General features: G+C 42.7%; 1 protein-coding gene across 1 annotated transcript in view; it reads left to right on the forward strand.

Moving 5' to 3' along the window:
* The window catches only part of IGF2R (insulin like growth factor 2 receptor), a 2,372,344-nt gene that overhangs the window by 1,015,318 nt on the left and 1,329,193 nt on the right, over positions 1-27,833 (forward strand). Inside the window, exon 18 of the mRNA XM_044074918.1 lies at positions 25,740-25,905. Within this exon, the coding sequence (XP_043930853.1) occupies positions 25,740-25,905 (166 nt within the window). The remainder of the gene's footprint in view (positions 1-25,739; positions 25,906-27,833) is intronic.

Raw genomic sequence — 27,833 nt, forward strand, 5'->3', positions numbered from 1 at the left:
AAAGGTACCATTAAAGACAAAGAAACAAGTACAGCATTCTCCTGGACAGTCCTCCATGCCTAAGAAACAGATGCTTAAAATGGCGAAGACCTCATTACTCTAATCAGGGTTCCCATCCCTCCTGAGAAAAGGCCTAGGCAGGATACAGACTATGATTCCTCTGATCAGGTTTCCATTTCCTCTGATTCCTCTTCAGACCAGGGATACTCTCTACCCCCCTATGAGGACTCTGATGCTGAAGAATCTACCCCTTCAGCCTCTCCTCCTGAGGATTATTCTTTTGGGGAAACTTTACATACCATGAGGGAGCATTTCCATTGGGAAAGTCAGGATTACTCAGAATCCAAGAAAAGGCTCAAGGATTTCCTTTTATTGCCTCAGCACAGGCTGCTGGCTATTCCGCCTGTGCTAGACATTGTAGATGATGTGTTCTCTGAATCCAGCTTATCTCCTGATTCTTTGCCCCCTGCTCCAGCCAAGCCAGACAGGTACTATAGAGTCCCTGACTCTCACAAGTTTCTTTACAAAAACTCTTTTCTTCTGCTGATCCAGAAACTATTTCCCAGGGTCCAAATGGGTTTAAGGCTTCCATTGCAAAAAATCCAGTACCCTCTGACAAAGATTCCAGAGCTTTGGATAGATGGGGGAAGAAAGTATACACTTCTGCAACCTTAGCAGTAAGAGCTTTAAATTGCCAGTTTCACATGCTTAAGTACTAACAATATTTAATGGCTCAGTTAAAACAGAAAATGCTTGCAAGCTCAGAAGCTCCTGATTATAAAGAAATGCAGGATTTATTGCATGCAGTTGAACAGGAGGGAAAACATACTCTGCAATGTGGTTTTAATTCTTTAGAGGCCTCTTGTAGAGCCGCAGTTACAGGTTCTGTGATTCGAAGACATGCTTGGTTAAAAGAACAGAGTTTACCGGATCATGTTAAGGCAAAATTATTGGATGCTCCTTTACAGCATGATACCTTGTTTGGTGTTAAGGCAGAAGAGGTGTTAAAGAAAATGGAGGATAAAGCTAAATCTATGCAAACAGTCAAGGATTTCTTACAGGTACAGCCACCTCGGTTTAGCAGAAATTGGCCAACAAAGAATTGGTCCTTTTCAATGTCAGACAGGCCACAGAGAGGCAGATACAGATGCCCAAGAGGCAGATCTCAACCCCAAGGCTCAAACAGACAACGACAGTGGGGCACCTCAACCCCAAAAGGAGGTGAGGACAAGTCTCAACCCTACAGGAAACGGTCACAATGACATTCCCTTCAGACGCCAAGCACGCCTTTTGGAAGCCCCTTAGGGGAAAACTAGCACTTTTTCTCAAAACTGGCAAACAATCACCCAAGACAAATGGGTTCTGAATATTGTGTCTCAAGGTTACAGGTACCACGCTCATACTTTACCAAGGCTAAAAGGAATGCCAGACCTGCCACAAAATCAATGGGCAGAGGCACAGAAACAAATTTCAGCCCTCATGGACATGAGAGCTATTCAAAAAGTACCACAGCAGGAATAAGGACAAGGATTTTACTCAAGACTCTTCCTGGTCCCCAGAAAGGACAAGGCCTGGAGGTCCATACTAGAACTTTCAATTCTGAATACTTACCTGGATATTCCAAAATTCAAAATGTTGACATTACAGCAGCTTCTACCCATGCTGGGCAAGAAGACTTGTCTTTGTTACTCTTGACCGCAAAGAGGCATACCTGCATGTCCCTATCAGACAAAATTGCAGAAGATACCTCAGATTCAAAGCTGGTACAATGCACTACCAATTCTCTGCACTGCCCTTTGGCTTATGTACTGCGCCCAGGGTCTTCACAAAGTGCCTGGCACCAGTAATTGCATTTTGCAGACAAAAAAGAATTCAAATATATCCATACCTGGACGACTGCCTCATTCAAGCAGAGACAAAGAACATTCTTCTACAGCATCTGCCGTTTGTAAAAAGGTTGCTAATTTCTCTAGGGTACACAGTAAATGAAAAGAAGTCAAAACTAGTGCCCTCGCAACAGATTATATTCCTGGGTGCCAGCTTAAATACAACGGCCCAGATGGCTTACCTCACGCCAAACAAGTTCAACTAACTCAATATTTTCAATTACTGGCAAAAAAGTCCCATCTCCCTGCAAGAAAAATTCTGCAGGCCCTGGGATTCATGGCATCCTGCATTCTACTAATACCATATGCCAGACTGCATATCAGGAAATTACAGTGGTACCTAAAAAGTGTTTGGACTCAACACTCTCACAATTTAGAAGCAGTAATACCAAGGCTACCCTGCCTACAACAGGAGTTTTCATGGTGGGCACAGGCATGTCACCTAAACAAGGGTCAGCCTTTTACCCAACCCACAGCCAGGCAAACTCTAACAACAGATGCTTTGGATTATGCCTGGGGAGCACACATGGCAGTAAAATGCATTCAGGGCAATTGGACCACAGACCAGATGCATCTTCACATCAATCAAAAAGAGATGTTGGCTGTTCAAAATGCCCTTTCAAGGACCTTCTGCATCCAGGACAATTATTACTAAAGACAGACAACACCACAGTAATGTGGTACATAAACAAGCAAGGGGGCACTCATTCTTATCCCCTATGCAGGCAAGCCATGACCTTGTGGAACACAGCTCTAACGTATCAAGTTCACCTGCAAGCACAATTCCTGCCAGGAAAGAAAAATACTCTGGCAGACGATCTAAGCAGAAATATCATGGACCCTCACGAATGGAAATTGAATCCACAAATCTTCAGCATGGTAATGCAAAAATGGGGATGCCCAGATGTAAATCTTTTTGCCTCCCCACTGAATTGCCAACTACAAAAGTTCTGCACAAGGACTTATCACAAACAAGCATGGAAAGTGGACGCTCTCTTGTTCAGCTGGAAAAACCTGAAAGTTTATGCCTTCACACCACTGCCTCTCCTTTCAAAGGCACTCCTAAAAGCCAGACAAGAAAAACCAGAAATGATCCTGATTGCTCCAGACTGGCCACGCCAGCACTGGTACCCTATCTTAAGGAACTTGGCTCAAGGACCACCATGGATTTTGCCTCAAATTCCACACCTTCTGACTCAACAAAACAAACCAGATCCTGCACGGTCAGCTCAAAACCCTAAACCTAGCTGCATGGCAGATACATTAGCCAAACAGGCAACACCTCTCTCTAAAGCTGTTATGGATGTCATTTTGGAGGCCAGGAAGCCTAGCACCAGGAAAGCTTACTCAGAAAAATGGAAGAGATTGTGCGCCTGGAACCAGGCTCAAAACCTTGACCCTCTTGTTCCAAACATTCCTCAGATTTTACAATACTTAACTGAGATGCTGGACAGAGGCCTATCCTTCTCATCAGTTAAGATCCACGCCTCTGACATTTCAGCACATTACAACACGGATCCTCCTTTATTCTCTAATCCCTTGCTAAAGCAGTACCTCAGAGGGGCTAAAAACATAAGACCGCCCCGGAGAGCACCAACACCGACTTGGGACCTCAATTTTGTTTTGGAAAAACTGACCCTACCACCTTTTGAGCCAGCCAATACAGCCGATCTAAAATTTTTATCATGGAGACCATCTTTGCTCCTGGCAGTAATTTCAGCATGAAGAGTCTCAGAGCTACAGGCATTAATGGCAGTGGAACATTTTATAATTTTTCATCAGGACAGGGTTTCTTTAAGGACAAACCCTACCTTTATGCCAAAGGTGATATCTAGTGTGGCTCTTAACCAAACCATCCATTTGCCAACTTTTTATCCAAACCGCCAGAATAAAGGGGAGAAACCTCTGCATTCTTTGGACATACACAGGCAGCTATGCTTCTACTTGGACAAAACAAAAGCTTTCAGGAAAACTGAGCAACTGTTTGTAGCATATGCTGCAGGATCACAGGGCAAGGCTATCTCAAAGCAGACTATATCCAAATGGATAGGACACTGTATTGATTACTGCTACACACAGCATGGAAAATCAGTCCCAAATACCATTAGGCCACATTCCACCAGGGCAACAGCCACTTCAACAGCCTTTCTCAGAGGAGTACCTACCAAGGAAATTTTGGAGGCTGCAACTTGGAGTTCAGTGCACACCTTTACCAAGCATTACCACCTGCCTCTTTACTCTAAATCCAGAGCAGGATTTGCCACTGCAGTTCTGCAGGGCCTCATAGCCAATCCTAACTATTTATAGACCAGCCACCCAACCTTAGCTTTGGGATTCTACCCAAGTGTAATGATTGCAGCAGTGTAACACGATGAACATAGTACAGTTTTGTACCTACCATAAATGTAGATGTTCAAGTGTTCACACTGCTGCAGTCCAGGTTATCCTCCCTCCCTCCATCCCCTCTGAACTAGCTGGGCTTGTCTATACCTTTCTATCCTGTACAACCTTTGGGGTGTATTTGCTTGTAACTGAAGGTATTGTTTTCATTTTATATGTATATTTTTTATTAGCAATATGTATTGCCTACCTATTGGGGGCACCTGACATCTGGGGCAAGAAAAACTGAAGAAGATGGCATCGGATGCACCTTATATACCCCTGGCGCACTGACATCAGGGAAGAAGTGACAGCAAGTGATGCCGGACCAAGACTTTGGAACTCTGGCCGACTGCGAGACCGCCTGACGGCAGGATAACGCAAGTGTAATGACTGCAGCAGTATGAACACTCGAACATCTACATTTATGGTAGGTACAAAACTGTACTTTTTCAGCCTTCACAGAAACACTTATAAACACTCAGAATACATAAGCTGCTTGATCACATATTACCACTTAAAAGCCCAGCATTTCTCATGGCAAGTTAAGGAAATTAAAACATTCCTACTCAACAGTAGCTTACAGAGAATTTCTGGAATGTTTGCATTCTTCCCAAATAGCTGTCAAAATGTCTATTTTTAATTATTTTACATATACATAAAGTTATTATACAAAGTAACCTACAAATACTGGCAAAATTTAAATCCAACACAAACCATTAATAGCTTTACTAGCCATTATAGATCAGAAAGTACATTACTTACATCTCTGAATACTGATGTGTCCTCTTCAGTTCAAGACTACTGCGCCCCAGCTATACCATGTTGTTTTATACCTTAGCTATGCACATACCATGTTATTTTTACACCCTAGCTATATACATACCATGTTACTTTTAACACCCTAGCTATATACATACCATGTTACTGTGGCACGCCAGCTATGTACATACCATGTTATTTTTACATCCTAGCTATGTACATACCTTGTTACTTTTACATACCAGCTGTATACATGCCATGTTACTCTTACACCTTGGCTATGTACATACCATGTTATTTTTACACCCTAGCTATATACATACCATGTTATTTTTACACCCTAGCTATGTACATACCTTGTTTCTTTTACACCCCAGCTATGTACATACCTTATTACTTTTACACCTTACCTATGTACACACCATGTTACTTTTGCACTCTAGCTATGTACATACCATGATGTCCTTCAAGGATGCATCTGCAGTCCTTACAAATGGGTTGTCCTGTCGTCAGGCAGCCCTTCGGTTGGCCGGATTCCAAAGTCTGGGTCTGGCCTCGGCTGGTGTCGCACTTCACCCGACGTCATAGCTGCAGTTCTTCGGGTATAAAGGCATCAGCCAACGCCATTTTCCTCAGTCTTTCTTGCCGTGTGGCGCCCGAAGCAGAAGCTGTTCTCAAGTGCCGGTCGGTCAGAACCAGAGATTACTACTACCGAATACTACTTCTACTACCGAAGACTTCTAAAAAGCTAAGTACCCCGTTGGGGACTCTTTCTTGCCTCAGCCGATGTCAGAAAAAGTGAATAACTGTTTAACTTGTGGGAAACAAATACCTCATAAAGATTTCCACTCTTACTGCTTACCTTGTTTAGGCCCAGACCACGACGTAGCAGCTTGTCTAGCCTGTGCTTCTTTTAACCGATGGACGCTTAGACGTCGGTCGGAATTTGCTGAGGAGTTTTTCGGCTCAGATTTTGCTTACATTATGCCGTCGGATCCTCCGACTACGCAAATATCTAAAAAGCGCAAGGAAAAGGACCGACACTCGCGGTCCGCGGTTTCGGCTGAAACCACGGTTAAGCCAACCGCGAGTGTCTCTGTTTCGGCTGAAACCGAGCTCGCGGTTCTTCCTTCAGCCGAAAACTTACCTCCTACCGAGGTCTCTTCCAACCTGGTGGAATCGGCTTCTGAAATCCCACCTGCTCTTACAGGTTCCCAGGAATTATCTGATACTACACCCTTGGATATTTCAACCCCTGCACGTGGAGCTGCTAGGCCACCTGCAACCATGTCGATTAAGGCCTTTGCCAGGGCTAAAGCAGCAAAATCTACCAAATCTGTGCCTGCTAAGACCCCCTCTCACAGGCCTAGCTCTAGTTCACAAATGCTTAGTCTAGCAGAGGATCTCATTTCTTTGATCCGGGGATCCCAACCTCACCCAGACAGGACCTCTCACCCACCTCCAGAGAAGAGGCCTAGAGCAGAGCCCCCTGAGCCAGTTTCTACAGATGACTCCTCTGATGATTCAGATAATTCAAACCCTCCAGAGGGCCCTTTCTCCCCTTATGAAGACTCTGATGGTGAAGAGTCCATTCCTTCTGCCTCTCCGCCTGAGGAATTTTCCTTTGGGGAAACCTTGCATGCTATGAGGGAACAATTTCAGTGGCAGGGCCAGGATTTTTCAGACTCTAGAAAAAGGCTTAGAACCTTTCTGCATTTACCACAACATAGGCCTTTAGCCATCCCTCCAGTTCTCTCTGTTGTGGATGATGCATTTAATGATGCTTGTACTGCTCCTGATTCACTACCTCCGGCCCCTGCTAAGCCCGATAGGTACTACAGGGTCCCGGACACACATAATCATTTGTATAAGGCTCCTTTTGCAGATCCCGAAACTATCTCCCAGGGACCTAAGGCTGTAGCAGCTACCTCTGCCAAAAACCCCCTCTGAAAGGGAATCCAGGTCCTTAGACAGATGGGGTAAAAAAGTTTACACTTCTGCTACTCTTTCAGCTAGGGCCTTGAACTGTCAATTCCACATGATCCAGTATCAAGAATTTATGTTAGACCAGCTAACTAAAAAGCTGTCCTCGGATGAACCATTAGACAAAAAAATCTATTCAGGAAATGGTACATAACATTCAGCAGGTCAGTAATCATTCCTTAAAATGCGGCTATGATGCACTGGAAGCTTCCTTTAGATCAGCCATGACTGGCACAGTGATCAGAAGACATGCATGGTTAAAAGAGCAGGCCTTACCAGACCATGTCAAATCAAAGCTACTAGATGCTCCCGTGGACAAGATCAATTTGTTTGGCTCTCCCGCACAACAGGTGCTGAAGAAGATGGAAGAGAAGGCAAAATCTGTCCAGACAGTGAAAGATTTCTTACAGGTCCAACCTCCAAGGTTTAGCAGGAATTGGCCCTCCAAGAATTGGTCCTTTCCAGACACCTCCAGAGCTCAGAGAGGCAGGAATAGACGCTCAAGAGGCGGAGGTCAATCCAGAGGTGCCTACAGAGGACGTCAGTGGCAGGCTAACAACCAGCGAGGTACAGCCACAGATACAGCCACCACCACTACTACAGGACAACCGCAGTGACTTGGCTCTGGCACCGCCTACCAGGGAACAACTAGAAGCACCCTTAGGCGGGAAGCTAGCCTTATTTTCAGTAAACTGGCATTACATCACAGGAGACAAGTGGATTTTGCAGACAATAGACCAAGGTTACAGGTTTCACTTCCATACTCTACCAAGGAAGAGAGGAATGCCAAACCTACCTCCAAATCAAAAGGCAGAAGCTCTAAAACAAATAACTCACTTACTAAGGATGAGAGCTGTAGAAAAGGTACCATCTATGGAGCAAGGACAGGGATTTTACTCCAGACTCTTCCTGGTACCAAGAAAAGAAAACCAATGGAGACCTATTCTCGACCTGTCCACTTTAAACACATTCCTCATTGTTCCAAAATTCAAAATGCTGACCCTACAGCAGCTTCTTCCCATGTTGGGCAAGGAGTCTTGGCTGGTAACTCTAGATCTCAAGGAGGCATACCTGCACGTCCCCATACGACCAAATTGCAGAAGATACCTCAGATTTCTTGCAGGATCAGAGCATTATCAATTCTCAGCATTGCCCTTTGGCGTATCTACTGCGCCCAGAGTGTTCACGAAATGCCTGGCATCAGTAATTGCTCATTGCAGGCTTCAGGGAATCCAAATTTACCCTTACCTGGACGACTGCCTGTTACAAGTGGACAACAGAAACAAGCTAACAGAAGACTTGAAAAGGGTCATTTATCTACTGCAAGCCCTGGGATACACAGTCAATATAAAAAAGTCAAGGCTGATACCATCCCAAAGGATAACCTTTTTGGGTGCAGAGCTGGACACATCAAAACAAATGGCATTCCTGACAGTAGAAAAACACGAGAAACTCCCTCTCTACTTCTTGGCATTAACAAAGCAGAACCAGCTAACAGCAAGAAAAGTCCTGCAAGCCGTGGGTTTCATGGCATCCTGCATAATATTGGTTCCACATGCCAGACTGCATATGAGAAAGTTACAGTGGTACCTAAGGAATTTATGGTCTCAGCACAAGCACAGCCTAGAAACCCAAATTCCAATAATCCCATGCCTGAAACAAGAATTCCAATGGTGGGCTCAGGCCTGTCAATCAAACAAAGGACTGCCCTTCCACAGCACTCAACCAAGCCAGACAATCACAACGGACGCCTCAGACCTCGGTTGGGGGGCACACATGCTGGACAAGTGCATACAAGGCTTATGGACTCAAGACCAGCTGCACCTACACATAAATCAAAAGGAAATGCTGGCAGTAAAACTGGCAATTCAGACATTCAGACCATTTCTTCGACAAGGTCAACTGTTGATAAGGACAGACAACACCACAGTTATGTGGTACATCAACAAAACAGGGAGGCACACATTCGTACCCTCTATGCCGGATGGCAATGGACCTCTGGAATGTGGCCCTGAGCTTCAACATTCAGTTGCAAGCAATTTTTGTGCCAGGAAAAGAAAACATTCTAGCAGACATTCTAAGCAGAACTGCCACAGATGCCCATGAATGGATGCTGCATCCGGACATCTTCAAAACCATTACAAGAAAGTGGGAACTACCAGAAATAGACTTATTTGCATCTCCACGCAATCACCAACTGAAGAAATTCTGCACAAGGATGTACCACCCACTTGCTTGGAAAGTGGACTCCCTATCTTTCAGTTGGAAAAACCTGACAGCATATGCATTCCCACCACTTCCTTTGATGCACAAGGTGCTATTGAAAATCAAAGAGGACCGTCCAAGGATCATCCTGATAGCTCCAGACTGGCCAAGGCAACATTGGTACCCATTACTGAGGAGCATGTCTCGGGAACAAATATGGACTCTACCTCTAGTTCCCTTACTGTTAACACAGAACAACTACAACACCCTGCATCCAAACCTGAAAACACTACAGCTGACTGCCTGGAACATTACATAAGATCAAATAACCCAAATTTATCCCAAAGGGTTAAAGACATTATCTTGGAGGCTCGCAGACCCTCAACAAGAAAAAATTATTCAGCAAAATGGAAAAGATATCACATTTGGAGTACTGCAAAGGGAGAAAATTTGTCACTGGTAAACATAGCCAACATCCTGGAATACTTGGCAGAGCTCTTCCACAACGGCCTGTCCTATTCTTCCATTAAGATTCATGCATCAGCTATTTCAGCAGAATACAACTTGGATCCTCCAGTCTTCTCACATCCTCTGCTCAGGCAGTTTCTAAGAGGAATTAAAAATGTAAAATCACCTAGGAAGCAACCATTGCCAGCATGGGACTTGAACTTTGTGCTAGAAAAGTTGACACTCCCTCCTTTCGAACCAGCAGCAACAGCAGACTTACAATACTTATCATGGAAAACTGCTTTCCTGCTTGCAATCACTTCAGCAAGAAGGGTATCTGAGCTACAGGCATTAATGGCAGTACAGCCCTTCCTGATCTTCCATCAAGATAGAGTGTCCATGAGAACAAATCCTACTTTTATGCCAAAGGTGGTCTCCAGGATATCTTTAAATCAAGCTATTCATCTACCTACATTCTTCCCCAACCCACAGAACAGGGGGGAAAGACTGTTGCATACCTTGGATGTACATAGACAACTACGCTACTACCTGGACAGGACCAAGGGCAATAGAAAAACTGACCAACTACTGGTAGCGTATGCAACAGGAATGGAAAGAAAAGCAATTTCAAAACAGACCATCTCTAAGTGGATAGGAAATTGCATTAGATTTTGTTATTCCTACCATGGGAAGAAAACTCCAGAAAACATCAGACCTCACTCTACAAGGGCAACAGCCACTACCACAGCTTTTCTACGAGGAGTGGCTACCAAAGACATTTTAGAGGCTGCTACTTGGAGCTCCGTGCATACATTTGCCAAGCATTATAATTTACCTTTATACTCCAGATCCCGAGCAGGTTTTGCCACTGCTGTTTTGCAAGGGATCTTAACTACACCATAATCTTATTTCTCCTCCTCCCCCAGTTTGGCTATGGTATTCTACCCATTTGTAAGGACTGCAGATGCATCCTTGAAGGACATAGTACAGTTTTGTACCTACCATAAATGTAGATGTCCGATAGGCATGCATCTGCAGTCAGGATTACCCACCCTCCTTCCCTCTGTGGTACTCCTAGGGTATTTGCCCATCTTGTAGCTAGCTGGGGAATCTATTATGGTGTATTTGTTTGTATATATGTACATACATGCTTATTTTTTGTTTGCTCTCTACTATTTGGAACCATTTGCATTTATCCAAATTTAGCCTTCCTAGAGGGCTCCTGGCATCTGGGGCAAGAAACACTGAGGAAAATGGCGTCGGCTGATGCCTTTATACCCGAAGAACTGCAGCTATGACGTCGGGTGAAGTGCGACACCAGCCTAGGCCAGACCCAGACTTTGGAATCCGGCCGACCGAAGGGCTGCCTGACGACAGGACAACCCATTTGTAAGGACTGCAGATGCATGCCTATCGGACATCTACATTTATGGTAGGTACAAAACTGTACTTTACTCTTATACCCTAGCTATGTACATACCTTGTTACTTTTACACTCCAGCTATGTACATACCATATTACTTTTATACCCTAGCTATGTACATACCATGCTACTGTGGTACCCCAGCTATGTACATACCATGTTATTTTTACACCCTAGCTATGTATATACCTTGTTACTTTTACAACCCAGCTATATACATACCATGTTATTTTTACAGCCTAGCTGTATGCATACCATGTTACTTTTACACCCTAACTATGTACATACCATGTTACTGTGGCACCCTAGCTATGTACATACCATGTTACTTGTACACCCTAACTATGTACATACCTTGTTTCTATTACAACCCAGCCATGTGCATACCATGTTACTGTGGCAACCCAGCTATGTACATACCATGTTACTTTTACACCTTAGCTATGTACACACCATGTTATTACTACACCCCAACTTTATCGGCACTGCACCATCACATACAACACATAGCCAGGTATTTCCTCTCAACAGTTTCCTCATTATGTAAAATACTTCTTGACCTTCCAGAATTTCAGTTAAAAATATTCTCCAGAACTTTCCTTTTTGAATTGTTGTAAGATATCCTTTTTTCAGATGTAATGCTGTCTAAAACCACTACAAGTTAGCTGTAACTTTTCACTTATGATATTAACCATTCTTCTTAAATGGAAATCATATGTTGTAACTCATTTGTCTAAATGCCATCACCCAATAATCTGTTTGACTTCTGGGTAATATTCAGAGTAACTGCTATAGTGAAAATGCTTGAAATAATTTGCAGACAACTCACTGCATTTTTTAGATAATTCTTTTATGCTTCACTTAATCCCAGCACAGGTTATAATATAATCTCAGTAGTGTTGCATTTCTGTTAGCTATGTATGACAAGATCTTTGCAAACCTGGAACATCGTCTGTAAACAGAAGCCATATTTGTCATTCACTCCACTGATTGAGTTCAGTTAATGGTTTGAAGTTGAATGTTTGAAATGACTGAGTGGTGTGTAAGTTAGTATAAGATGATCTTACACTTCTTGACCTGGAAGTGAAACTAAAAATGACAGCAAGCATTTGGAGAATACATCAACAGAAAGGGAATCAAAATGGTAGACGATAATCAGAGACATGAATCTCCAGAGTCCAAGCAGAAGGACATGGGTGAAATAAAAATGGAAGCTGTCTTGGTTACATAATTAATGTATCTGGAAGTGAGATTAAGAGGCTTATTATGCAGTTTATGGACTGTATTGTTCAAGTGAAGTTGCATGAATTAGAGATGGTTTACCTACACGAATGAGAAGCACTGTCTTTTGGCTCACTGCTCATCACAAGTTATATACAGAAAACTGGTGAGTTGAAAAAACATAAAAAAAAAATTGTAAGGGGCAAGCCCCCCCAGTCATCATATATACCAATTCCACTGTTGCACAACAGTGAAGAAAAGGCAAGGAATAAACAAAAAACCCTACCACTGGCTCACAAACTACATTTCACAGCAATGAAACGTATTTATTTATTTCAGTTTGATTACCGGGGAAGTCCACTGGGCCAAGAAGTACCCATTTTCAGTGGAGGCCCGGGGAGAAAAGCTCCAAAAACAGTACAATCAAGGTTACATACAGTAATGGATGATAATACAATGTCACAAACAGTTAGGAATATGTGAGATGCAGTAGTAGGCAATACAGTAAGGATTACATAAAATCCAATCATAAAAGTACAATGTCCAAGATGTAGAGTTTGCAAAGAAAAAAGGTAAAACTTTTTTTTTTTTTTTGCTACATATGAACAGTATTTACATACTTACAGTCAACTGAAAGTCAGCTATAACCATATAGGGGGAACATAGAATGAAATAAATAGAGTATATAGTAGATTGGTGCTTGAGAATAGAGGTCAAGGTGGAAAAAGTTTCTAGGATTTATACTGGGTGAAAGCAAGGACATTTCCATTTGGAGGATAAGTGTAAGAAAAGATGGGTCTTGAAAGAGTCAGAGTTAGGGATGGTCCTAAGAGAAGGTGGGAGGGAGTTCCATTTTCTACCAAGAGAGAAGGAGAGTAGGAGCTGGCCAGAGGGATGCTTAGGTTTGTGAATGGAGATTAGGTTTTGGTTTTCAGATCTCAGAGATCAGTTAGGGATGTAAGGGGTTAGGATGTTAGATAAGGCAGGGCATTTTTCTGGATAAAATATTAATTTGTGAGCAGTAGTTAGTTGGAGATAGTCAAGGTAGTTAGGGAGTTCTAACCAGTTTAGAGATTGTAGGGCATGGCAGTGGTGAGTACAGGTTTTGGATTTGGTGGCAAATTTAGAGATCTTATTATAACAAGCTACGAGTTTTCAGGTGTTGGAAGCAGAAAGATTAGTTAGAAGTGGGGCACCTTAAAGGAGAGAAGGGAGGAGGTAGGTGATGGCTAAGGTATGCCTAGAGGAGTTAGAAAGAAATTGATTATTCCTGTAGAGCATACCTAATTTTTGGTGGGTTTTCTTTATGTTTTGTTGAATGTGGAGATCAAATTTGAGCTGTTCATCAATAGTGATGCCAAGGAGTTTTGCGGAAGGGACCACTTCTATAGGAGTGTTGGTTAGGCTTTGGACATTGAATGAGTTTTTGTTAAAGGAAGATGCCTTGGTAGGAAGGAAAATTAGTATTTTAAATTTATTGGAGTTAAGGGAGAGATGGTTTTGGTGCATCCACTTTTCAGTAGTGGAGAAAGCTTTTTGAGTTTTGGACAGAAGTTCAGAAGGGTTGGAGGCAGAACAAACTAGGGTGGAGTCATCAGCGTATTGGATGACTGTAGTGTCAGGGAGGGCAGTGTGAAAGTTATTTATAAAGATGTTGAAAAGCAGGGGGCCAAGGATGGACCCCTGAGGAACGCCGGTGGGTGTGGGTAAGAAGGAAGAGGTGGAGGCTTTCCATCTGACAGCCTGAGATCTGTCTGAAAGGTAACTGGAGAACCAGGATAGAGTGTTGGGGGAGAGATTAAGGTTGAAGAGATGGAAGAGAAGATGTTTATGGGAGATGGTGTTGAAGGCTTTGGAAAGATCTAGCAGAATAGTTGATACAAGAAGTCCGGTATCTCGGGCTTGATTGATAGTTTCTAGGAAGGCTAGTAGGGCAGTTATGGTGCTGTGGCCGGGACGGAAACCATGTTGGGTGGGTGTGAGTAGCTGATTCTGAGTTAAGTAGGGTAAAAGTTGGTGGTGGATGCATTTTTCTAGGATTTTAGATAGTGGGGAGAGTAGGGCAATGGGGCGGAAGTTAGAAATGGAGGTGTTTTTGCCTCCTTTTTGAAGAGGAAGAATGTAGGCAGAACGCCAAAGTTTGGGTACATAAGACTGTTTTAAGGATCGGTTGATCAGGATACTAATCGGGAGAGCAATACCTTCAGCAGCATATTTGAGGAAAGAGGGGGGAATGTTGTTGGGGGCATTAGAGCATGGCTTTAGTTTAGATAAGAGTTTTTTTATATACATTGTGGAAACTGGTTTGAGCTGGAACATGGAGGGATGGTTATTAGGGATGTTGGAGGTGGGGTTGAGGAAGTTGGGAGGATTTTTGTTTGGAAAAGTTTTGGTTAGCTTAGCTATAGAGTCTGTAAAGAAGGTATTAAAGTGAGTGCTCAGTTCCTTGTCAGTTAAATTTGGATCAGGGCAGGGGTTAGTTCTTGACCCTGGATGGAGAAGAGAGTTAACAGATTTCCAGAATTGTTTTGGGTTTTTAGTATGGTTGGATTGAAGTTTATTGTAGTAGATTTTTTTGTCTGAGGTGATTAACCTTTTTACTTGGTTTCGGAGTTGGGTGTATTGGAGCCAGGCAGTAGGCAGTTTAGTTTTTTGATAAAGTTTCCAGGATTTGTCTCTGAGATGCATGGAATTTTTAGTCTCTTTGGTAAGCCAAGGAGCAGAATTGGTTTTGATTCGCTTGTTTCTTAGGGGGGCTTGGGAGTTGAGCGTGTTTAGGAAGATAGAGTTAAAGTGCTCGACAGCATTGTGAAGGGGGAGAGAGTTTAGGATTTGCCGGTTGATTTTCTTAAAAATGTTAGAGAAAGTTGTGGGGTCGAAGTTGCTAAGGTTACGGGTTTGAATGTAATGATGTTGGTATTGGGAGGAGTTAGTAGAGCGATGGATGTATGCAGGGAGATGGTCGCTGAAGGTGTTAGGGGAAGTACCAGAGAGAGAGATTTTGTTTGGATGAGAGACTAAGATCCAATCTAAGATGGACCCTGGGGGGTGGATTTTGTTAAGATAGGTGGTAGAATGTATTACTTGGGTGACGTTGTAGAGGTTAATAGTTAGGGAGGGGGTGGGTGTGTTGATTTTATTCCAGTTGATGTTAACATCGCCAAGAATGAAGGTTTCATACTTTATTTCAGATGAGGCCCAGTGAAGAATATTTTCTAGGGTTGAGCTATTGTTGTCTGGAGGTATATATAAGGAAATAATGCAGATGTTTTATGTTTAAGTCGAAGTAGTCCTGCTGTTATTTCAGTGTTTTTATAATGTGGGGTTGGGATTTGCAGGGGGATTAGGGATAGACGGTTAGAGTAGATAAGGGCAGAGCCTCCACCTTTTTTGTTTAAGCGGTCACTCCTGAGGATGTGAAACCTGGAGGAAGGATTTCAGAATCAGAGATATGTGGTTTTAGCCAAGTTTCAGAGATGGCTAAGATATCAGGTTGGTTGAGGTTGATCCAAGCATGAACATGGTGGATTTTGTTGTTGAGGCTCTGGGCATTGATAGTGAAGATTTTAAGGGTGGTATGAGAGGGAGATGAAGAAGGAGAAGGGGGGAGAAGTTTGGTTAAAGTAGGGGATGAAGAGGAAGAAGAGATTGAGTTGCTAGGAGTGAGGCAAGGGCCAGGGTTAGGATGTATATCTCCAGATAAGGCTAGGATATTACAAGAGATAAGTTTTAGCCTTTTGAGTTTGGATTGAAGGGAGATGTTTGGGAAGAGTGGAGGTGTAAGAGAGGATCTTTTAGAAGAGGTAGAGAATAGTTTGAGCTGGAAAAGGTGTAGAAGGTTTAGAGGGGTAAGGGAGTGAAAATGTGAGAGTAGAAGAGGTTGTGGATGAGTAAGTGGGGTAGTTTGAAAAGGCGGTATATAAGGGGGGGGGCTTTAGACGAGTATGAAGTAGCATGATAGGTAGGAATTAGTAAGATAAGTAGGGAGCAAGGGAGTATGTAGGAAAAGAGGGTTGTGGAGGGCATATTTGGAATGGGTGAGAAGGAAGTGAGAAAAATAGGAAATGAAGTTTCAAACTTAGAGAAGGAGAGGCGAAAGTGAGTGGTAAGGGGGAGTAAAAGTGGAATAGGAGAGGGGAAGATTAAGTGAGATGAGAAGGGGAGGAGTAAGAGAAAAGGGAGGAGTAGGAGGAGAAAATTATAGAGTGGTTGGGATTGGCTACCAGATGGAGGAAAAGAAGAGATGATAAAAGATTGTGAGTGGTGAAAAAGAATGGTGGGAGGAGTTAGTGAGGGATAAATGTAGATGTGCTAGCGGCGGGTGGGATTTGGGGGCAGGGTAGGGGAGCGGAGTGAGCTCGCAGGGCGAACGGAGTGGGAAGAGCCAGAGGAGGAGAAAGAGAGGAAGACAATCAGTAAGGAGTGAATATAGTAAGGTAAGTCTCACAGAGAGTAAAATGGGAAGAAAGATCTACAGAGAAGTGGAGTGGAGGGTAGAATGCAGAGGAGAGGGACAGAGTGAGAAGTTAAAAAAGAAAAAACTCCAAGGAAAAAGGGTAGAGGAGGGCAGTATAAGCTAAGAGTGGGTAGGTAAATCTAGGACAGCAGTGAGGGATAGAGCAGAGGAAAGGAGTTAGAGGGCCAGTTTAGTGGAGAAGAGGAAGGAGGGGTAAGGAAGTAGTGACTCACCCCGATGAAGCACTGTCGCACAAAAGATATATGATGGCAGAGTTAGCGAGGACTCTTGGTGTGCCATCAGGGATGGTATATGTTATGAAGTTGTATGCTGAAACCATTGAGGAGCTGCTACAGAGAATATGAACTTAAAGGAAAAATATCTTTTACGGACTGAGGTAGAAGTATTGAAAAAACACAATGGACAGGGAATATCTAGTCTGTGGAAAAAAGATATACATATCGCTGGAGTACCAGAGAGAGTTGAAGGAATGGGCTATATATGTGGGGTTTATGGTAATTTGGCAAGTTGAGATGGGTTATATGCTATGCAGATCAAATTGGAGCTGGCCCGTAGACCAGATATGCTGACTCAGCATGGAATGTGAAATAGTCAAGACACGCAGTGGTGTGATTCAAGACATAAATTTGAAGACCTGTAATGGAGTAAAGGAAGACCTGTAGGTAGGAAATGAGAGAATTTCCTTTTATCTCACCTAGATGTTCTTCGTGTTTCACAGTTGCAGTCATTACATTTGGGTTATCTGCTTTGCAGTAGCCCTCAGTTGGCCTGATTAACAAAGTCTTGGGTCCTGCGTCAGTTGCTGTCCCTTCTTCCATGAAGACAGGTCATCAGGGGTATAAAACATGCAGCCGATGCCATTACATCAATCTTTCTTGCCATGTGGTGCCCAAAGCAGAAGCAGTTCGCAAGTGCCGGTCGGCCGACTTCTGAAATTTTCTTTTTCGAGTTTCAGAACCAAAGTCTTCAACTAAACCTAAGTTCCCTGTTGGGGAAAATTTTTCTTGCTCCTTACCGATGTCAGTAAAAGTTAATAATTGCATTACTTGTGGAAAGCAAATACCTCACAAAGATTTTCATTCATACTGTATTCCTTGCCTAGGCCCTGACCACGACGTACCTTGCTGTAGGTTTTATGCTTTATTTAATCAGTGCACTATCCGTTGTCAGTATATATCTGCCTCTAAATATTTCGGATCCCGGTTTAATTATCCAGAAATGTCGTCGGTTAGCCATCCGACCACCGGGATTCCGAAAAAACATAAAGATAAAGACAAAGACAGGCCGCCAAGGTCCAAAACTGCTGATGACGCTTCTCCTAAGCTAGTCGCCAGTTCGCTGGTACTCAGTGAGGCACTTTTGCAGCCCCTGATACCTGCTACTTCTGACTCACAGGCCTCTACTGAGACCCATTTGGAGTCTGGTATGCTGCGAGATGCTTCAACTGTGGAACCTGTGGATGTCTCTACCTTGGATGGGTCTGGAGCCGCTGTGCAGGCACTGGCTTCTCTGGGTATATTCAGGCCTACGGACTTGCATATTAAACCGACGCCTCCATCTTCATTTAGGCCAAAATCTCAAACCATGCCTAAGAAACTGATGCCCAGATCACATGTTCAGGCCTCTAGGCCTAAAAAACAAATGATAAGAATGGCTGAAGATCTTATAACTCTAATCAGGGGAAGCCAACTTCCCCCTTCTAAGAGAACTAGGACTGAAACTGTTTATGAATCTTCTCACCAGGATTCTGATTCTTCTGATGATCTGGATTTGCCCTTATCTACTTATGAGGATTCTGATGCAGATGACTCTTCCCTCTGCTTCCCCTCCAGAGGATTTTTCTTTTGGTGAGACCTTACAATACTCTAAGGTAACATTTCCAGTAGGAAATCCAGGATTTTTCTGATTCAAAGAAGAGGCTTAGGGATTTCTTACTCCTGCCTCAGCATAGGCCTTTAGTATTTAGATATTTTTTATCCTGTACTGGATATTGTTGATGATGCCTTTTCAGAATCTAGTTTGGCTTCTGATTCTTTGCCTCCTGCTCCCAGAAAAGCTGACCGATATTACAGGGTTCCTTATTCTCACAGGTTCCTTTTTAAAAATTCTATTGCAGATCCAGAGACTATTTCATAGGGACCCAAGGGCATTACGGCTTCTACCGCTAAAAATCCTACCCCCTCTGATAGAGACTCCAGGGCTCTGGATAGATGGGGTAAGAAGGTTTACACTTCTGCAACCTTGGCCATTATGGCTTTAAACTGCCAGTTTCATATTTTAAAGTATCAACAACATGTTATTGGACTGCTTAAACAGAAAATGATGTTGATTCTGACTGTGCTGAACATAAAGAATTACAGGATTTAATGCATTCTGCTGAACAGGTTGGAAAACATACTTTGCAATGTGGATTTGATACATTAGAGGCCTCTTGCAGGACTGCTGTTACTGTGCTCAGAAGGCATGCTTGGCTTAAGGAGCAATCTTTGCCTGATCATATTAAAGCTAAATTGTTGGATACTTCCTTAAATTAGAACCGCCTGTTTGACAACAAGGCTGAAGAAGTTCTTAAAAGGATGAAAGATAAAGCTAAATCTATGCAAACAATCAAATATTTCTTACAAGTTCAGCCTCCTAGATTTAGTAGGCACTGAACCTCTAAGAATTGGTCCTTTCCGGCCCCTTCCAGGTCTTCTCAAGCCAAACCCAGACACAGCAGAATCCCCAGGTTTCAGTCCCAAGGGACACACAAAACTAAGCAGTGTGGGGTTTCCACACCGAAATCTGGGAGTAGTAAGACTCCTCCCTATGGAAAACTGTCTCAATGACTTGCTTTTAAAATTTCCAAGCACTTCCCAACTGAATGCTCCTTTAGGCTCTTTACCTAGGACAAATGGGTTTTAAAGATTACGTCCCAAGGATACAGATTTCACTTCCATACCTTACCAACACCAAACGAGTGACCAGATCTACCCCCAAATCAGTGGGCAGAAGCCCAAAATCAAGTACTCTCTCTCTTAAACATGGAGGCTATTCAATTGGTACCAGAAGAGGAAAAGGGACAAGGTTTCTGTTCGTGACTTTTCCTGGTACCCAGAAAAGGCAATACATGGCGTCCAAACCTGGACCTTTCTACTCTAAACACCTTCCTGCTGATTCCAAAATTCAAAATGCTGATGCTTCACCAGCTGCTTCCTATGCTAGGCAAAGATGCATGGTTACCAACACTAGATTTAAAAGAAGCATACCTGCACATCCCTATCAGAGAGTCTTGCAGAAGATACCTACGCTTCAAAGCAGGCTACATGCACTATCAGTTCTCTGCACTGCCCTTTGGCTTATCTACTGCACCCAGGGTATTCACAAAGTGCCTAGCTCCAGTCATTGCTTTTTGCAGGCAAAGAAATATTCAAATATACCCATACCTGGGCGATTGTCTAATTCAGACAGAAAGCCAGGACATACTTTTGAATCATCTGGCCTTTGTTCAAAGGGTACTGACGTGTCTGGGGTACACCATAAATGAAAATAAATCACATCTGATACCCTGTCAACAAATTACATTCCTGGGAGCAAGCTTAAATACAACTTCCCAGATGGCTTTCCTCACGCCAGAGAAACGGATTCATTTGACAACCTACTTCAATCAAGTGGCCACAAAAATCCAGCTGTTTGCAAAGCAAATTCTGCAAGCCTTGGGGTTCATGGCCTCCTGCATTCTTCTAATTCCATATGCAAGGCTGCATATGAGGCAACAACAATGGTATCTCAAAAGCCTATGGTGTCAACATTCACAGGATCTAGAAACAAGGATTCCAATCATACCTTGCCTATGCCTAGAGTTCCTTTGGTGGGCAGAGGCCTGCCACAAAAACAGGGGACTACCATTCACACTACCCCCTGCTGCCCAAATTTTAACAGACACATCAGCGTATGCATGGGGGGCTCACCTGGCAGGGAAGTGCATTCAAGGCAGATGGAACCCAAGTCAAATGCACCTGCACATAAATCAAAAGGAAATGTTAGTTGTACAGAATTCACTGACAGCCTTCAAGGACCACATTCTTCCAGGACAACTAATGGTAAAGATGGACAACACCACTGTGATGTGGTACATAAACAAGCAGGGTGGTACTCATTCTTACCCCCTCTGCAGACTAGCCATGGCATTGTGGAACACAGCCTTGAGCTACCAAGTGAATCTACAAGCTCAATTCCTGCCAAGAAAACTAAATACACTGGCAGACGGACTAAGCAGAAATCTCATGAACCCACACGAGTGGTTACTGGAGCCAAGGATTTTCAACATGTTGACAAGCAAATGGGGGAGCCCAGATATAGGCCTGTTTGCCTCCCCCCCCCGAACCATCAATTGGACAAATTTTGCACAAAGATTCCTCACCAGCTAGCTTGGAAAGTGGATGCTGTATCCTTCACTTGGAAAAACCTATCAGTTTATGCCTTTCCTCCTCTGCCTCTGCTCTCCAAAGTACTGCTAAAGATCAAACAGGACAAGCCAAGGATGATTTTAATTGCACCAAACTGGCCTCGCCAACACTGGTACCCCACTCTTGTGCAGTATGTCACACTTGCCTCTATGGCACCTGCCTCAGACTCCTTCCCTGTTGTCTCAGCAGGAGAACCAGATTCTGCACCCTCAGCCGCAAACCCTGAACCTAGCAGTCTGGTTGATTACTTAATCTCTCCTTTACCACCCCTCAGTAAATCAGTGATGGATATCATTTTATAGGCTAGGAGGCCTAGTACTAGAAAATCTTATGCTGTAAAATGGAAAAGATTTTGTACCTGGAACCAATCTCAAGGGATGAGCGCAGCAGTGCCCAATTTACCTCAGATTCTACAATATTTGACTGAGATGCTTCATAAGGGCTTATCCTTTTCCTCCATCAAAATTAATGCCTCAGGCATTTCAGCTCATTATAGCACAGAGCCTCCACTCTTCTCTCACCCACTGCTCAAGCAGTTCCTCAGAGGGGCCAAAAATTTAAGGCCACCCAGAAGAGCTCCAACTTCAGCCTGGGATCTTAACTTTGTCTTGGAGAAACTCACTCTTCCTCCTTTCGAGCCAGCTGCTACTGCAGATTTAAAATTCCTTTCCTGGAAAACAGCTTTCCTTTTAGCAATCACTTCTGCAAGAAGGGTATCTGAATTACAGGTCCTTATGGCAGTGGAGCCTTTCATCATCTTTCATGTGGACAGGGTGTCCCTCCGAACCAATCCCAACTCCATGCCCAAGGTGGTATCCAGTGTGGCTCTTAATCAGTCCATTCATTTACCTACCTTCTTTCTTAACCCACAGAACAAAGGGGAACAGATACTGCACTCCTTAGATGTGCACAGACAACTTAGATTCTACTTGGACAGGACTAAATCTCAAAGGAAATCTGAAGAACTGCTGGTGGCATTTGCTGCAGGGACAGAGGGGAAAGCTATTTCAATGCAAACCATTTCAAAATGGATAGGCCACTGCATTGATTTATGCTATAAACACCATGGAAATCCTATCCCACAGGGCATCAGACCCCATTCACCCAGGGCTGCATCTGCCACTACAGCCTTTCTCAGGGGCGTCCCTACAAGGGACATCCTAGAAGCTGTTACATGGAGTTCTGTACATACTTTCACCAAGCATTATTATTTGCCAATTTTCTCTAAATCCAGAGCTGATTTTGCCACTGCAGTCTTGCAGGGCCTTATAGCTGGTCCTAATTCTAGTTAAATTCCACTTCCCTACCTTAGCTTTGGGAATCTACCCAAATGTAATGATTGCAACAGAGAAATACGAAGAACATAGTACAGTTGTGTACACTTACCATAAATGTAGATGTTCGAGTGTAGTCACTGTTGCAGTCCTGGTTACCCTCCCTCCAGCCCCCTTTCTTCTTTTGGCTATACCTCTACTCTCACTTACTATGCTCAAAAAGCTTTTTGATGTATTTGCTTTTTTGTTGGAGGTTTATCCTTGTATTATATATTTAATTGATTCCCATAAGGGGGGGGGGGCTCCTGACATCTGGGGCAAGAAGAACTGATGTAATGGCATCGGCTGCATGTTTTATACCCCTGATGACCTGGCGTCATGGAAGAAGGGACAGCAACCGACGCAGGACCCAAGACTTTGTTAATCAGGCCGACTGAGAGCTACTGCAAACAGATAACCGAAATGTAATGACTGCAACAGTGAATACACTTGAACATCTAGATTTATGGTAAGTGTACACAACTGTTCTTTTCCCTCCTTCCTCCCCCCTTGGTTCTCTCTCTCTCTCTATCCTTGCAAGGCAGTTGTGGTATTTACTTTTCTACTGGTGGTGTTCTTCCACCATAACCTGGCTCCCCCTTGGGGGCTCCTGACAGGGCAAGAAAAACTGATGTAATGGCATCTGCTGCCTTAATTTATAATACTGACGACCTGATGTCAGTCCTGGAGCGATGGCAACTGACGCAGAAATACTAAGCCTCTGGGATTCGGTCCGACTGAGGGCTACCCTGGCTGGGATAACCCAAATGTGATGACTGCAACAGTGAATACAGTCGACCATCTACATTTATGGTAAGTGTTCGAAACTGTACTGTATTCAATATTTGATTACTATATATGTATACTATATTAATTCTGCTCATAACCGAAATGTCTTAACGGATTTGTAGGTCAAAGCACTGAATTTCTGATAAGTGAAACACAGTAAATAAAATTATTTTCCCATGCCTGTGGCATCAGGCCTCATTACACCCCTGGGCGGGTGTTAATAAGACATTAACACACACCTTGGAGGGCATTACTAATTGCTTATTTATTTTACATTTAATCACCAGGAAAGTCTGAATGGAGATGCGTCCTTTTTCAGTGGAGACCCGAGGAGAAAAGCTCCACATAATAAATACAGGTTAACATTCGATTACATTTGGATATACAGTGTGTTACAAATACAAGATCACAGAATAGTGAAGCAGAGTCCATACAACAATAAAACTTACAGAATTTCTCTAAAGAGTCAGGTGTAATACCCTGTGCAAGATCATAGTATAGTGAAATAGAGGTAAATGCAACATTATACAACTTTGAATTGAAAACCAGACCGGGATTTTGTAGGTTAATTGTTCTTCCTTAACCCTGTTGTATTATGGTGTTAGAGTCAATGTAGTAGAAATATCGGTATCATCTGAGAGAAAGTTTAGTCAGTGGAATTCTAGCCAAAATGAGTTGTTTGAGTGCTGCACAGTGGTCTGATCTAAAGGGTGAGTTTGCTGTATACCTGGCAGTTTTGTTGTAACAGGATTCTAGTTTTGCTAACTCAGATTTTCTTAAATTAGTGCATATGGGAGATGCATAAAGTAGAGTTGAAATCAGATGGGATTGGGCAGTAGTAGCTTTAGTGTTTTTTTTGTAAAATACTGCTTGTTCCTATACGGTGTACCACGTTTTTGTATACTTTTTTTATGGTTTGGTTGTCAAATCTCATGTTGCTATCAATTTCAGCTGGTGTGAGGTGAGGGTGAGAGAATGGTGTTGTTTGTTGAAACAATGTTAAATGTGGTGATGGGTACAGGTTTTAGTGGGCTATAATACCATGAGTTTGTTTTTTGGGGGTTCAGAGTTAGGTGGGAGTTTTTAGCCATGTTTCTACTGCTAGGAAGAACCTTTTGTGTTAGTGTTTGTAGTTCATGTATGGTAGTAGCAGCGCATATCGCTTTCGCATCATCTGCATACTGGATGTCTGAGGCATGTGGGGCTGAAATGAAGGTTATTTGTAAATATTGAGAAGAGTAGGGAGTCTAATATAGAGCCCTGGGAATCAACTAGGGACACAGGAAGGAGAGGTGTTAGAATTTGTTGACAACATACTGCTTGCTGGTGCCCAGATAGGTAATCTTGGAACCAGGCAAGAGTAGACTGACAAAGACTCGGCTTAGAGAGGACATTTAGAAGTTTGTTATGCTTTTATTATTCAGTGGTTGAGCCCTAAGATATATTTAGCACAGCTTAAGCACAATGAAGATGTAAGAAGATGTATTGTATTGTACATGCACTGATGTCATTGCATATTTGTGGCCAGGGGCAGTAGGGCAGCATACAAAAAAACTGGTTTAATGACTCCACCAATATGACAGGCTCTCGTGTCTCCATCTCTCCAGGCAGTTACAAGATGAACCTGCCCCCTGTAATCTCTGAAGAAGGGAGCCAGATATGTGATGGGAGTATTACTGCAGATGATAAAAACTCTACAGTGAAATCAACAATGCACAAAATGTATAAGTAATGAAATCTGCATTTTTGGAGGGGGCAACCATCCCTGCACCCCACATTCCTTTACATAAATATATGAATTCCACAGTCATATAATCCAAGGAGAAAAAAGAAAGCATTCTGAAGGTGAAATTCCTGTGTTCCTGCAACCATTTGCAGCAGTGAAGGAAGGAAAAATACAAAGAGTGGTTAGAACCATGCAGCTTGTATACAGCTGACTGGAAGTGACAAAAGTTGGTGGTGCGTAGTCTCTAAAGGGTACAGCTGAAAGTGTCCTGTACATCCCAAGCCTTTACTTGGGGTTTCATAGATGTGGTTACTTGATCCAGAACATATGAAAATGTATTATTCCTCTATGCCTTGTTTTCTTGTACTGTCTTATAATGACTGTCATGTCTTTGTTTAGGAATGCAAGCAAAGTAGATCAGTTGTATGCTTTGTTTTTTTCAGAAAAAAATAGCACTGAAAAGAAAAAGAGTAGATGGTGATGTAATTTTAAGTGTCCAGTTGATCTACTTCAGCTTAACCAGTCAGAAGTTAGTATATATATTGTTCATATAATTGCCATTTTTAACTTGTTGCAGGTGATGTAGCCTTCCTAGGTGGAATGTGGCATGCCATGTGTATGCTGTTGCAGTTATTTTGTGGAAGTATGTGCATAATGTTTCTAATGTTTTCTTAATTCAGTTTATCCAAATCCGAAGAAAATGAGGGAGAAAACTGGGTTGTAATGGACTCCTCAAATTCACCAAATCTGAAGAAGTATTACATAAATGTATGTCGTCCTTTGAATCCTATACTTGAATGTGATAAACGCGCGTCAGTGTGTCAAGCAAAGTACATACCTGTTGATGTAAGTATCTTTCAAGTTTTGTAAAAATGTCTTTTATATCCATGTAAGACAGATCAATCACCAGGATTTTCTAGCAGCAGTAAGTTAGTGCACAGAGCCATGTCCAAAACTGATTCAGTACAGTTTCCATTTAAACATTTTTCTTAGAATGCAGACAACTGCTCATTTGTGTCCTCATCGAACACAACTGCAATATGCTTTGGTGGAAGGTATTTCTTGTAGGTGGAGTTTTATATTAAAAACATGATCTGCAGACTTGTTAACATGTTTCACATTAATAAATGCATGCAACAGAAATAGTTCATTTTTTATGTATTAAGCTTTGATTCAGATTGAGTTCTAAGTAAAGGTCTGCAATTTCCCTTCTGTACCAGAGGTCGAGCGAATCTCAGGTGTCTGTCCAAAAATGATGTATGCCCCACAGAAGGGGAAGTTATTGTGGTAGAATCTCATGGCTGTTGCACTATATGGTTGGGGCTTTTTCACACTGTGCCCTACCTACAAGCCACCTCTCACAGCAAGAGTGCAGTGACATTACATTAAGAAGCAAATGAATGTTCCCTGCACTTGCCCTGTTGGAAGCATCTGTCTTTACCTTGTTATTTTAACTGCCAGTTCCAGATCAAATTCCCTGGGTGGGGGGTGCCAGGCAATGCAAAAATGTAACCTCGCCGCCAACCAGAAGACACAAGACGGCCTTTTTCTTTGCAAGTCTTACTTCTTCCTCACTGGCTGGCTTACAGCCCAAATTCTAAATGAAAGTAGGTTATTGATTTCACAGAGGAGCCTCTCTGCAGTAACTGACTGACAACCACTAACATTGCATTTAATACTTATTATCCAGATAGATTTCCAGAAATATATCTACCTCATACCTCATATTTTACAAAAATTCCAGCAAGTGTAATGTTAGAAATCCAACTAATACCTTTGAGACCTCATTTTCCAAATGGTAAGCTGCTATTTCTTGCTAGTTGCTTTAGGCTGGTATCACATTTTGTTAACATGATAATGAAAGAGAATGTGTTCAAGGCTGGGACAGCCCACCACTCCTCAAGGTAAGTGAGTTTCCAAAGATTTAATGTATGCTAAATGTCAATGAAGATTAAAGAAATGTCACTATATTCATACAACGTAAAGTCAGAGGTACTTCTCTGACTAAAAGATGGTTATTGTAATCGCATTTTAACTGTATTAAAGTTTACACAAGGAGGACTTAAAAGCCTTATACTTCATAGTATTGTGATAATATTAAAAGCAAAAATGTTTTTTAGTGACTAAGGAAGAGAATAGCCAAGTTGTTGGACAGATTTGACAGAGTGTTAAATTATATGACAAGTTCTTTTGCCGACTGTGTTACTGAATAAGTTTTTTAACTGGAAAGTGCTTGTGGATAGAGTCTGAAAATGGTCAGTCTGGATCAGTGCTCTTCCATGGTTAACAAATGCAAATAAAGAAATAAATACTAAGTAATCAGTAAATTTAGCTTCCTTCATGGATCTCAGCCCTAACCTTCATTTCAGATTTCAATCTCTCTGCTGATGTTCTTCGTGTTTCACTGTTGCAGTCACCACATTTGGGTTATCTGCCTGCAGGTAGCCCTCAGCCAGGCTGAATACCGGAGTCTTCGGATTTCTGCTTCGGATGCTGTATCGTCTTCCCTGATGTCAGGGGTATAAAACATGCAGCCGACGCCATTACATCAGTCTTTCTTTCCGTGTGGTGCTGGAAGCAGAAGCAGTTCGCAAGTGCCAGTCGGCCATCTCCTGATTTTTTTCGTTTTCGAGTTTCACACCCGAAGTCGTCAGAAAAGATAAGTACCCCGTTGGGGATCCTTTTTCTTGCTCCAACCAATGTCAGTAAAAGTTAACAATTGTCTTACCTGTGGAAAGCAAATACCTCATAAAGATTTTCATTCTTACTGCATC

This window comes from Protopterus annectens, chromosome 1.part0, assembly GCF_019279795.1.
Source record: "Protopterus annectens isolate FY-2018-M chromosome 1.part0, PAN1.0, whole genome shotgun sequence".
NCBI classification, from domain to species: Eukaryota; Metazoa; Chordata; order Ceratodontiformes; family Protopteridae; genus Protopterus; species Protopterus annectens.